Source organism: Herpailurus yagouaroundi, unplaced genomic scaffold, assembly GCF_014898765.1.
Source record: "Herpailurus yagouaroundi ecotype Mexico unplaced genomic scaffold, PumYag 186, whole genome shotgun sequence".
In the NCBI taxonomy this organism is placed as follows: Eukaryota; Metazoa; Chordata; class Mammalia; order Carnivora; family Felidae; genus Herpailurus; species Herpailurus yagouaroundi.
Genome location: NW_024412417.1, coordinates 47,987,249 through 47,999,545, shown reverse-complemented (window position 1 = coordinate 47,999,545; position 12,297 = coordinate 47,987,249). Strand labels below are relative to the sequence as shown.

Genomic DNA, 12,297 nt, shown 5'->3' with positions numbered 1-12,297 from the left:
ACGGGGAAGGGACAGGAAGAAGGGAAGTAGAGGGATCAAGGAAAGGTGTTGCGGGGGTGGGACTGGCTGGGACACTGGCCAGAGGGCAGCCCTGTGGGGTGCCAGGTGGGCTGGGTCAGTGGTGGGGTCCTCGGAAGGGGTCAGGAATGCAAGCTTGGCGTGAGGCTGACCCAGCCCGAAGGTAGGGTGTGGACAGGATGTGGATCGTTGAAGGGCAGAGGCGAAGGGCAGGGCGAGTGAGGATGTGGGCCACAGCCTGCCCAGCCCCGACTCCAAGAAGCAGCTGGACAGCTCCCTTGGCCTGGGACGCTGCCCTACTCAGGTGGGGACGTGGGGCATGTGTGAGGACCGGGCAGCCCAGGGGCCGCATTCTGGCACCTGGGACTCCGTGCGCAGAGCAACCGTGACGCCTCCCACGTGTGGGTCCAGCGCCCAGCACCAGGCTCAGACACCTCATCTGACTCGGTCTTTAATGGGCAGCTCTGGGCACCAGGTGGGGCAGCAAACTGGCCCGAAAGTCCTTCAGGATGGAGAGGGCCGTGGGGGGAGCTGGCCCCTCGCCAGCACCCTGGGCAGGAGAGGGAGGGCGGCACACAGCTCAGGGGTGTGGGGACAGCCTCCCTCTGGTCTTGCCCCTCTTGGCCTTGCGGCTCCAGCCAAGGAGGGGCCTGGGGCTGGCTCGCCCAGGAGCTGGCGGCCCCCGCCCACACTCCTTCTGGCCCCTCAGAAGCGCCCCCAGGGCCGGCCGGTGCTCCCCCTGCAATCGGGACAGAAATGGGTAACGGTTGGCTCCCCGGGCCTGGCCTGCCTGTGGCCAGGCTGCAGGGTGTGACCCGGGAGGTGGTGGCTGGTGCGTCAGGGGCGAGCTGGGGGTTCTGTAAGGGCAACAGGGCAGCAGCGCCCCGCAGGGGTGCCATGCTGGGGGTGGGGATCCTGAAACGGCTCCCGCAGCGCCGCCCCTGCCCGAGGTCCCCAGGAGTGTGGGCACACGGAGGCCCACCGCGGGGAGGGCTGCGGCCTCGCCCAGGGCAGGGACTAGCCGCCAGGTGGAGACCACGGCACAGACGGCCGCTGCCCAGAAGGCCACGCCAGTGAGGCTCGCCCGCGCGCAAGCTCCTCTCTCCGATGCCCTCGCAGTCGCGGGGCGTGCCGGGGCCCGGGGGAAGGCCCTCCCGGGGCCCCCAGGGCTCACCGTGCTGGGTGGCTCTGCCCTGGGCAGCAGCGTGACCACCTGCAGGCTTGCTCCCTCGTCGCCCACGCCCTTCAGCTGCGCCACCACCTCCGCGTGCTTCCACCACTTGCATGGCCGCCCATTCAAGGACACGATGTAGTCACCCTCCCGCAGGCCAGCTGCCTGCAGGGACACGGCGGGGGGGGGGGGTCCTGAGTCCCACGGGGGCACCCGCCACCCCTGGCCACAGTCCCACCTGCCCCCTTCAACCCCGGGACTCGGCCCCGGCGGGGGGCTGGGGGGGCAGGGGCCTCACCGCGGCCGGGCCCCCGGGGATGACAGCAGCGATGAGGACTGGCGCATCTCCCCGCAACGTGAGGCCAAAGCCAGCCTCTCCCCGGGTCACGTGGACGGGCCCCACCAGCCGCCAGCAGTTCTTGGCTGAAAACACGGACAGGGGCCCCTGGGGGTGGGGTGAAGGGGTGTCAGAGGCTCAGCCGGGCCACCACAGCACCCCTCACCCCTCCATCTCTACATCTTGGGCCAAAAACCGGGTGTGGCAGAGGGGTGGGGCAGGGCGGGGCTAGGCCACCAGCACCGCTTGTCCAGAGTCCTCCCCCAGGACAGGGCTAGGCCGCCTGTGCTGAGGTGGGGACGGGTGACCCTGACAGGGGTGCTCACCAGCCGGTGGAAGATATCAGTCACCTTCACCCTGGAGAAGCTGGGTGCCCTGATCTCTGGCTTCTGCTGTGTTTTAGCTGAAACGACAGAGTTCAAGGGAAAACAGAACTAGGCCTGAGGCTCAAGGACCCTAGGCCCCTGGGAGGCAGCCAGAGCAGAGCGGGCGGCCCGAGTGCGGCCTGCCGTACGCACACTGGCCCCTCTGCAGACCTCGGGGACCTGGCTGCCCCCCCCCTCCCCCCCGCCCCAGGGGGCTCCGGGGCGTCTCGGCTCTCCAGCCATGCCTGCCTGCCCCTGTAAAGCAGGAGATGCTGGGGGGGGCCGGCCTGTGGTTCCGTCTCCCAGGCCACCGCCTCCCCGGGGCAGGAATCCACTGCGGGGATGGCAAGGCGCGGGAGAGCAGGGGGTGAGCCCGCGTGGGCTCCTTTGAAGGCCCCCCGCTCCGTGGTCCCGGGAGGTGGAGTGGCCTCAACGGCAGCCACAGGTCCTGGGCCCACGGACGCCTGCTGGCTGGACACACCCGTCCGAGGGGCTGGGCTGCTCACGTGGGATGTCGGGAGCTTCCGTGGCCTCCAAGAAGTCATCCTCTCGGTCGAGCTCCGAGTACCTGGCCAGTGAGCGCCGCAGGGCCTGGGCCAGCACGGCCTGCAGTAGGTCCACGCTCCGCAGGGCACGGCACACGGCGTGCAGCCGCAGGGCCTCCTCTTGGCCCAGGATGGCACGCTTCAGGTGGGCCTTGCCTGCACGGGACAGAGCAGGCACATGCTCCGTGGGGCTCGCCTGGCCCAGGCCAGACCCCAGCTCTCCCCACCCCTGGACGCAGCCAAAGGAGCACAGCTGAGGGCTTCTGGGTCCATCCTGAGGGCCCGCGGGCCACTCGGGGAGGAGCTACCAGGTGCAGAAGGCCGGGCCGGGGAAGAGCTGCCTCCCACGAGGGCCCCCACCCACCCGGGCTACCGGCCTGGCTCAGGCCCTGCCTGGGACTCAGCCGCCAAGGGGACCTCGGGGACGCAAGTTGGCAGCTTGGCAAGTTGCCAGACACCAGGCATGCCCAGAAGAGGTGACTCATGAAGGACGGGTCACTCGCCCCCTTCAGCGGGCCCTAGCCCCTCCGCGCCAGGCCGCCTCACCGAGCATCCTGCGCCCCTCCTGCTCCTGGGGTGCGGCGCCCGGGGGCCCAGGTGTGGCTGGGAGCCCAAGGAAGGCCTGTGAGAGTGCTGGGCAGTCCACCTCGGCCGCTGCTGGGGATCAGAGAGGGCCGTGAGCCCCTCCGCACCGGGGCCTCTGCCGGCACACACACGAGGGGCAGGGCACTCACGGGGGCTGTCGCAGAGCACCGCAGCCGCGTGGTAGTGGGCCAGGGCGCGGAAGTACTCAGCCTTGACACGCACCAGGGTGGTCCAGGGGAAGGGCACGTAGTCGCGGACAGGTGGCTGGGCCATGGTCTGGTGCACCAGCCTGTACTCAGCTGCTACCTGCCAGCGCACAGGGTGGGACGCCGGGGCCTCCCCGCCCTGGGCCCCGGCCTCCGCCTGCCCCGGCCTGAGTCCCAGTGGCCCTGCCCTGCACCCCGAGCTGAGGCAAGCTCAGGAATCTGAGCCCCAGGGCCTGCTCTGGCTGGTGCTGCCCCAGTGGCAAGGACTCAGGACCCGGGGGTCCTGACCGGCTCCAAAGACCACGAAAACAGCTGGCTTTGGGAACAAACAGGAGACACAGCCACTGCCCCTGCCCCCCCCCCCCCCCGCCTGGACCCCCGATCCAGACCCTCCTGCTCATCTGGCCACCGTGGCTCAGCTAGGTCTCCTGTGGGACAAGGGCTCCCTGCCCTCACCTGGGCAGCCTCCTGAGCCAGGCGCATCTGGGCCAGGCAACCCTGGGGGGCTTCGGTGGATGGCAGCAAGAGGCCCTCAAAGATGCATTCTTGGGCCTGGGCGGTCATGAGTCGTTCCAGCATGGAGAGCGAGGCCGGGCTCATGTCAGGGCTGGGTGCTCGGGAAAAGTTCTCCCTCAGGAGGCTGAAGGCCCCTGTGGAGGGGCGCTCACAGCAGGAGAACAGGGCTACCTGGCCCCGCCCCCCACCCCCAGAAAGGGCCTGTGTGTGTATCTGCTCTGCCCCACACACTTGGAGTGCTAACCCACCTCCCCCCACCCCCCCTCCGCACAACTGTGGCCGTGGGGCTGGGGGCCGGGCTGCCCTCACCAGCAGCCCTCTGAAAAGCTTCGATGGCGCGCCTGGTGCCCTCGGGGCAGGAGCGATCCTGGCGAGCCCCGATCTGGGTGTAGAGGGCCCCGATGTTGAAAAGCACGCTGCCCTTCTCAAAGGCCAGGGCCCGCTGCTGGGCCGGAACTCCCGTGAGTGAGTCATACCTGCGGGTGGGTGAGGGTGGGAGCAGCAGGAGTCACAGGGCTTTGGGGAGCCGTCAGGGGAGGCCAGTGACCGCCCCCCCCCCCCACCTACCACTGGAACAGCAGCCCCAGGTTCCTGGTGGGGGCGATGAAGCGTGCGTCCAGGAAGCAGAGCTGGTTGTAGTAGGCCATGAGCAGCTCCAGGCCTGCCTCGCCTCGGCTGGGGGTCCGAATGGCCTGCGGGGCAGGCACCAGCTGGGCCTCGGTTCCCCAGACCCGTCCCACAGCACACACACTACCCCGGGACCCTTTGGACGTCCCAGCCCAACGGGAGCACCCTGGGTCTAGGGGTGGAAGGTCCCGAAGCGGCACATCCACCCGGTCTGGGGCTGTCGTGGACCACGCGTGCCACCCCCAGGACACTGAGCACCGCGGAGAGGCCCAGGCGGGGTCCCTGGGGAGGGACAGGCACAGAGCAGCCACTCCCAGGGGGCCAGCGGTATCTGATGGGGACGGAACTTCCCTGGTGTGCGCAGAGCCACGTGTGTGCCCTGGCTGTGTTTGTGTCAGTGCACGCTCAGGGTGTGCCTGTCTCCCCATTCTCCCCAGGGCTGCCCCTGGTGGGGACTCCCGCACAGAGCTTGTCTACACTGAGCTCCTTGCCTCTGTCCCTCGCTGAGCCTTGTTTTTCCTTGTGAACTGGGGGTGGTCAGTCTCCGGGGTCTCCGGGGCAGGGAGGGGACAGGAGGAGCCCACTCACCTGCCGCAGGTCCTCCAGCTCCCTGATTTCGGCCTCATAGGAGGCACTGTCCTCTCCAAAGTGCCCAGAGATCAGCTCCTGCTTGGGGGAGGGGCAGGTGCTGGCCTTCCCTGTTCACCCGGCCCAACGTGGAGACGGGTGGTGGAGGCCCCGGGGCCCCTGGAGAAAGGCCGAGGACTGGTGTATATGTGGTGGCGGGTCCCCTCCTCTGGCCTTGGGGTCCCTCCCCCGCAGGTACGGGGTTCAGAGACTCGGTGCTGCTTCTGCTCAGAGTCCTTTCTGAGCCCCTGTAAAGCCCCCCTGACGGGCAAGGGCACTGGGGCCAGGAGCTGAGGCCCCTCTCTGTGCTGCCTGCGGGGCAGCCTAGTTCATGAGCCCCCAGGAGGACCCTGGGAACTGGCAGGTTTTCACAGCGGAGGCTCTGACTGGACGGGGCAGCCCCAGCCAGTGCCGACTCTCAGAGCGACGGTGGGGGAACCCTGTGGCCAGCGTGGGCTTTCAGCAGGATGCCTGACTCTGCCCTATCGATCCCACGGTGGGCTCTCCTCCAACACCCGTCCAACCAGAATCTCCCACAGCCTGGGCAGGCCCGGCAGCCGGAGTCAGACCCCCCCCCCCCCCCCCGGGCCTGTTTCCTCTTCTGTTCAATGCAATGGCTGCACCAGGAAGCCTTGGTGACCCCTTCTGACCCCAGGGCAGGGTGTAATCCTTAGCGCAGGACCACGTCCCACCAGACCCCGGGGCTCACAGGTCAGCACTCACCCTCAAGGGTGTGGACCAGTCCAGCTCCTTGGTCTCCTTCAGCCCCAGGGGGATCATAGGGACACTGACACCTTCGCTGGAACCAGAACCGTTAAGCCCAGATTCTAAGGCTGGACCCTGCCGTGCCCAGTGGCCACCCCCTACTTCTCCAGGCACACATAACCCCCTTTCCCGATTCTGATTCGTGTCTCGCACACGCACGGCACAGCACTCAGATGCCGCCCTGGAGGTGTCTCGCGCGTGCGCACCACGTCCTCCCCCACGCCCACCGGCCCCCGCACATGTGCACACGCACCCCTCCGGCCGGTCCACCTCCGCACTGCCGTTGAGCTCCTCCAGCTCCTCCTTCAGCAGCTGCAGGCTGGAGTTGACGTAGCTCAGCTCCAGGGCCACTGTCTCCCTGACCCAGGCGTTGCTGGTGGCTCTGGGGGAGGGAGCCCAGACTGAGCTGACGCCCTGCTCTGCAGGCGGACCACGCGCCCCTGGGCCTCGCCGCAGCCCCTGCGCCAGCCTGGGCTCCAGAGTGCTGTGCCCCCAGGCCAGCCCCCATGGAGGGGTGCGGTGCGGTCCCGGGCCCACCCCCTCTTCTCTGAGCCCCCCTGGAGTTCGTGCAAATTCCTGTCCACGTGGATACTTGGTGACTCTGGCCCAGGGCATAGCTCTCGCCTCCCACCACCTCTCTTCTTGGACGCGGGCTCTGGCGCGCCTTCCACAGTGACAAAAAAACAACTTTCCCAAAGGGTGGGAGTCAGCCCCTCTCTCTGCCTACATCTGGGCAGCTGGCAGACGAGGCGGTGGGTCCCCAGGAAGGCCAGGTTGAGAGCTGGGGTGGGGTAGACAGGGATGCAGGGCGGCTAAGGAAATGGAGGGGCCCCTTGGGCCCAGCAGAGCTGCATCCTGGAGCCTATCCGCCAGCTCTGTGCACACTGGCTGTGGCTCTGACAGGTGGGACCATCTTCCTGGGCCACCAGCCATGCAGTGGGCTCACGGAGACATGGGTGAAGGTCTGAGCTGATGTGCAGCTCGCTAAGGAGGAGGCACCTCTTCAGCCTGGAGGACGCTTTCCTGGTCCTCAGTCTTTTTTTTTAATTTCTTTAATTTTTATTCATTTTTGAGAGACAGACAGAGCACCAGCAGGGGAGGGGCAGAGAAAGAGGGAAATACAGAATCGGAAGCAGGCTCCAGGCTCGGAGCTGTCAGCACAGAGCCCGACGGGGGGCCCGAACCCACGAACCGCGAGATCATGACCTGAGCCGAAGTCAGACGCCCAACCAACTGAGCCACCCAGGTGCCCCCCGGGTCCTCAGTCTTGGGACACCTGTCACAGTTCAGCCTAAACGGTGCCTCTCCTGAGAAAGCCCTGCTGGTCACCACATAAATCACAGGCTCCCACACTGCATACCAGCCCCCCCTCCAGCACCACACGGAACTTGGCTGACCCTGAGCTGACCACTGCCAGTGAGGTCCACCAAGGTAGGGGCCTGGGTTGTCTGGGAGGGTTTCATTTGACCAGCATGGCTGCCCCAGACCCCGGTGGGAGGCCCGGCCCCTCCTCCTGGGAGCCTACAATGGCCATAGTCACCTGCTCACACGTCCCTCTCCCAAACCAGACCACATGGTCGGGCACCTGCCTGGATCTCTGCCTGGCTCCCATCACCCCATATGGGCTGGCTTTCAGGGGGCCTCAGGTGACAGCAGCACCACTGTCCTGAGGGATGGGGGCGGTGGCGGGCACTCACCTGTACAGGTTCTCCGCACCTGTCCGCATCCGCAGCTCCTTATTGATCTGCTGGTGGACCTGGGCCCTGCGGCTCTGCAGGCGGCCGCGCGGTGTCTGTGCCAGGGGGTCACTGCCCTGTGGAGAGGCTGCAGGTCACGGGGGCCAAGCCACGCCTCTGTCAATAGCTCACGAATGCCAGAGGGCTCTCGCGGGTGGGGAAGGCGGCGGTTGGCACAGGTGGGGCCCGAGCCAGCTCCCCAGGCAGCAGTGGGGCCAGGCAGGCCGAGTTGAGGCAGGATCCCGGGATCCCAGAAAGAAGGGGGGGGGTGGTCAGGGCAGGAAGCACACAGAAGGCGGGGGACAGGGCTGGACCGGGGCCCCACGAAGAAGCTGGGCCGATCCTGTGGAGCCAGCACCAGTGTGCCGGGGCTCTGGGAGCCCCTGGCGGGAGGTGGCCAACTGCTCGGCACATATCCTTGTGTGCCTTTGAATTTCATTCCATAACCCCCATAATCTACTCTACCCGCACATTTCTAGCATGAGTTCTAGCACGGCCACGGGGGGATGACCCAGCCTGGCTCCTGCCAAGGTGCTAATGGAAAGGGGCCTGCCCATGGGGTGCTGGAGGCTGGCTTTCAGCCCACCTTGCTCCCCGTGGCGCTCGGCCCACGGTGACCCTGGGATACGTGTCTTGATATGTGATACGAAGGTATCACCCCAGCTGGTTGTTTACGTGTGGGGTCCCTTTGGGCAACTGCTCAAAACCACAGGCCCAGAGTCACTCAACTCCCAGGCAGCAGGCCAGGCCTCCCGACTGCCCACTGGCCACCTCAGGCACCGCTCCTCATTACACGGGACAATCCTGCCAGACTGCCGGTGTCGGGGTCCCAGGCAGGAGAGCTGGGTGTCAACTGAGACCAGAGACGGGGGTTCCCAGCCACAGTGATGCTGCAGCCGGGTGACTAGAGGCTCTGGCCAGGGAAGCCGAGGGGCTTCCGCCGAAGGGGGCTTGGGCGGCTTTCAGGGCTGCAGTGGGACACGCGGCCGTGGCCACCATGCTTCCTCCTAGCCATTTAAGGGCCTTCGTCTGGGACAGTCACCAGCCCTGGAGTTAGGAAGAACTTCCCAGAATGCACCTTCCCTGGGCAACGTCCCCATAGGTGGTCACAGAGCCTGAACAGTGGTAGTGAGGACAGTGCCTCCAGGAAGCTGCCCCAATGGCAGGGACAGGGCTTTATTCAGGCAGTGCTGAGGTCAGGCCCCTTGCAGTGTCCACTGTCTTCCTCATATTTGAGGAAATGTGGCCTATTTTCTTTAATATGCACCCCACCTGCTGGCAGGCAGGGGCAGTTTCAGACCTTTTGGGGGCTATATCTTGTCCCACTCCCTCTATGAAGGCACCCTAAAGGAGGCCTCACAGCCTCTCAAGAGGAAGGCCCCTGGTGCACAATCATCTCAGATTATGGCTCAACACCCCCTCGGATTCCAGCATGGATGGTCAAGAGAGAAGAGAGATCAATCAGGGAGGACCTCCCAGAGGCGGAGACATTCTCCTGGGAGGCCTTCTCGTGATCCTTAGGTAACGGGAGAGGAGGCTTGTTCCAACTGAACAACAAGAGAGAGAACACTAGATGTGGAGGGCTCCCTGCTCTGGGCCCTTGGGCAGGACCCTCATCTTGTACATCTCAAGGGGGCGCCAAGAAGGAAAAAGACAAAACATGGCCCTCCTCTCTCTGCTCTGCTGTCTGGCTCTCTTCCTGGTGGCCTGTGCCTCTTCTCCACGGTGCATGTCAAGACCGCTCTGTGAATGAGGGAATGAGCCAAGGAGGTGGGCAGTCTCCCCTCCAAGAGGCCTGAAGACCTGGGGAGGGAGGAGCAGGCCACAGCCAAAGCTACATCACTCCCCTTCTGAAGCAAAGCTCCAGCAGGTTCTAGAGGTTCTGGGCCAATAGCCATGCCCATCTGCCCAGGGAGGGGGCTGGTCCCTATGCTGGGCAGAAACCATTAGCTCAGGAGGGCTGTCCTCATCAACACCACTCGTCTGCTCCTCAATGTCAAGTACTCCTGGAGAGATGTGCTGGAACGGGGAGAATGTAGCCTCGGAGCCCTGCCGCACCTGCACAGGCCTGGTCTGGACGCTGGGACAGCCAGTGGGTGACTCCCAGGGAACACCCAGGCTCCAGGCTGCAGAGAGGGGCAGCCTGAGTGCCCCCTCCTTCCCAGCCCAGATTTCACAGGTGTCCTCTCCCACCCCTTTCCAGAGCTTCCCCACTACTCCTGGAAATGGTCCTTGGTCCAGAGTCAGCGAAGCAGGATTAGGGACCTCAGAGGGGGAGGAGGTGTGTGGGAAGTGAAGAAACGGACAAACTGTCTATCTGTGAAGTCCTCCAGCCATTTCCTGTTCCTGGGAGGCTCCAGCTGCCTGCCGCTGAAAGTTTCGTCAAATACAGAGCTAGGTGCCCAGGGCAAAGCTGAGCAGCCTGGAGAGAGGGAGGGAAAAGCTAGGAAAGGAGGAATGACGGGCACCCGGAACTAGCACAAGGCCACGGGCTGTCACAGACCAGAACCCAACACCTGCGGTGGAACGGGGCCCGGAGCGTCCTCCAGAGCGTGGGAGAAAACGCTGAGCTGGACTTGTCTTCCCACCCTTTGCTAGAAGGCACAGAAGCCCAGCTCAGGCAGGTAACGGGGGCTCGGCCTTTCCACCGAGCCTCAGTCTCCCCAGAGGTCAGCCCAGCTGGCCTCTAGGGGCGAGAGAAGTGGGTTGCTGCCACAAGTCTTGCAGCGCGCTCAGACCTGAGAAGCCAGCGCCGACTCCGGAGCCCCGCGCCCGCCGGCGGCAGGTGGCGGGCAAAAGCGGGCCGGGGGTCCGGGACCCGTCCTCCCGGCGACCCCCGTCCCCGCGGACGCGCCCACCTTGCGAACGCTGCCGGCCGGTTGCAGCCGCGCACTCTCCTCGCCGGAGCCCGGGTCGTCCGTCCTCTCCTCGGGGATCATCGCCGCCCGCCGCTCGGGCCTTGCCCGCCTGGAAGCCGAGGCCGGCACAGGTCCCTCCCGGGCGCCGCGCAGGGTCCCCCACTGTTCTCTCCTCGCGGGTGGCGGGCGCGGGCCGAGCGTGCGAAACTTCCCCTTGCCCAACCGGCGGCCGCGACGACTCCAACGAACAGCAGCGCCAGCCAACCAGAGAGCGAAGAAGGCGGGCCCCGCCGACCAGGCCCCGCCCGCGCGACCGCGGAGTCCCGGGGGAATGCGGTCGCCCCTGGCAACCGCCCGGCCCGACGCCGCGCGGCCGGGCGGGGCGCAGACTGCGCAGGCGCCACGGCGTGCGCTCAGCGAGCGGAAAAGTTAGGGAAAAAGGAAAAAAGCAACTCCCAAAAGCGTCCGGCCCGACCTCCCGGGCGCCTGCGTGCTCGGCTCCCTGAGCCGACTCCGCAGGCTTACACGTCGCCGGCTCGTCCCGCCCCCAAGGCAACAGCGGCCCTCCGAGGAGCCTGTCCAGCGCGTTGGCAGTGGGGGGCTCAACGGGTTCGCTGCAGGAGCGCTGGTGCGAGTCCTCCAGCGACGCCGCTTCCCTCTCCGCTCAGCAGGCGCGGCCCGCCGGCACAGCTCGCTGCCAGGAGCTGCCTTCGAAGCGCTCCCCGGAGCCCGGCCCCCGCAACCTGCTTCCACAAACGACTTCGAGAACCAGCTCGCCTCCAGGACCAGCCTGGCCCGCAGGGACGGCCTGCTTCCGGAGCCTGCCCTCCCTGAGGGCCGGCCCGAGCGGTGTACCTCCACGCGGGGCCCGGGTCACTGTGGGACCCACTCAGAGTTCCTGTGAGGCTCCCCTCACCTAACGGCACCCCCTTTGTAGGGGCAGGAACACCGTGCCTAAGCAGGAACCACGCCAGTGTCCCTCGAGGCCCTCCGAAGTTCCAGCCTTCCCGTCCAGGTCCCCGCTGCTGAGCCGCGGGCTCCGTCTCCCCAGCACATGCACGCGCGGGAGCCTGCGGTCCGCAGAGCTAAAAACCCTGTAACCAGGCCTCTTGGCCTGCCCTGGCCATCTCATGCAACAACAGCAACAAAATAAGGCGGGTGACAACTTGAAGGAATATAAAAAGTAATCCTAGAATATTACCTGACTCAGCCGTGCATTCTTTTTCATAGCCATCATAATGTAATCAGATGTCCTGGCATCTTGACCCCGGGGCAATTATAACTTGATTCTATCAGGAGGAGAGAGGCGGAGGAGGAGGAAGACAGGCCAAATGGAGAGGACAGGTGGACATGCTGACATTTCGTCCTCCGAAGTCCCTGAGTGGCGCCTAAATCAGGAAACAGTGCTCCAGACGCGGAAGCACGTCGTTCAGAACGGTGGGATTCGGTGCCAAATCACCAACTCCAAGAGCCACAGGGGCTGCGGCGACAGAGGCAGCAGGGCGCCCCGGAGGCTGCCGTTCTGCCGAGTGGTTCTGGCAGAACCATATGCTTGGTGGAACTGCGCCTTCCATAGCAAAGCATCCCCGAAGCTTGTTTTCTTGGGGGTGCATGCTTAGAAATTGGCAGCCAAGGACATCCAAAGTAAAACATAACCATTTGCAAGTGAAGAGACATTTCAAACAAGGTCCGAACAGAAAGTTAAAGCACAAGCTGCACGTTACAAAGTACCTACAAAGTAACAGTATATAAAATGTATGGAACAAACCAAAGGAAATTCTGCAAACTTAATTGGGTTTATTGCCTGTACACAGCTGTGTGTGTGTATGTGTATGTGCATATACGTACATACATGAAATAAATTAACCAAATCAAAAGACGGTACAAACAGGAAATTACTAAAGATTAAAAGTTGACCTCAGTCATATAGCAAACAAGCTG

General features: G+C 65.1%; 1 protein-coding gene across 4 annotated transcripts; it reads right to left on the bottom strand.

Moving 5' to 3' along the window:
• Positions 1 to 451: 451 nt before the first annotated feature.
• On the bottom strand, positions 452 to 10,564 carry RHPN1 (rhophilin Rho GTPase binding protein 1). 4 transcript variants are annotated; one of them, XM_040494625.1, is made up of 15 exons: positions 10,357 to 10,563; positions 7,460 to 7,575; positions 6,016 to 6,144; positions 5,721 to 5,796; positions 4,959 to 5,036; positions 4,311 to 4,435; positions 4,053 to 4,219; positions 3,684 to 3,877; positions 3,171 to 3,327; positions 2,983 to 3,093; positions 2,398 to 2,592; positions 1,853 to 1,929; positions 1,488 to 1,634; positions 1,193 to 1,354; positions 452 to 757 (listed from the first exon to the last, which is right to left on the bottom strand). In XM_040494625.1, exons 1-15 carry the CDS (start codon positions 10,435 to 10,437, stop codon positions 599 to 601), a joined length of 1,974 nt encoding a protein of 657 aa, XP_040350559.1. In that variant the 5' UTR covers positions 10,438 to 10,563; the 3' UTR covers positions 452 to 598. The 4 variants fall into 4 exon arrangements, with proteins under 4 accessions (XP_040350559.1, XP_040350560.1, XP_040350562.1 ...); XM_040494626.1 differs by having other exon boundaries at positions 2,983 to 3,090; XM_040494628.1 differs by lacking the exons at positions 3,171 to 3,327; positions 3,684 to 3,877 and having other exon boundaries at positions 10,357 to 10,564.
• Between the last annotated feature and the right edge of the window lie 1,733 nt (positions 10,565 to 12,297).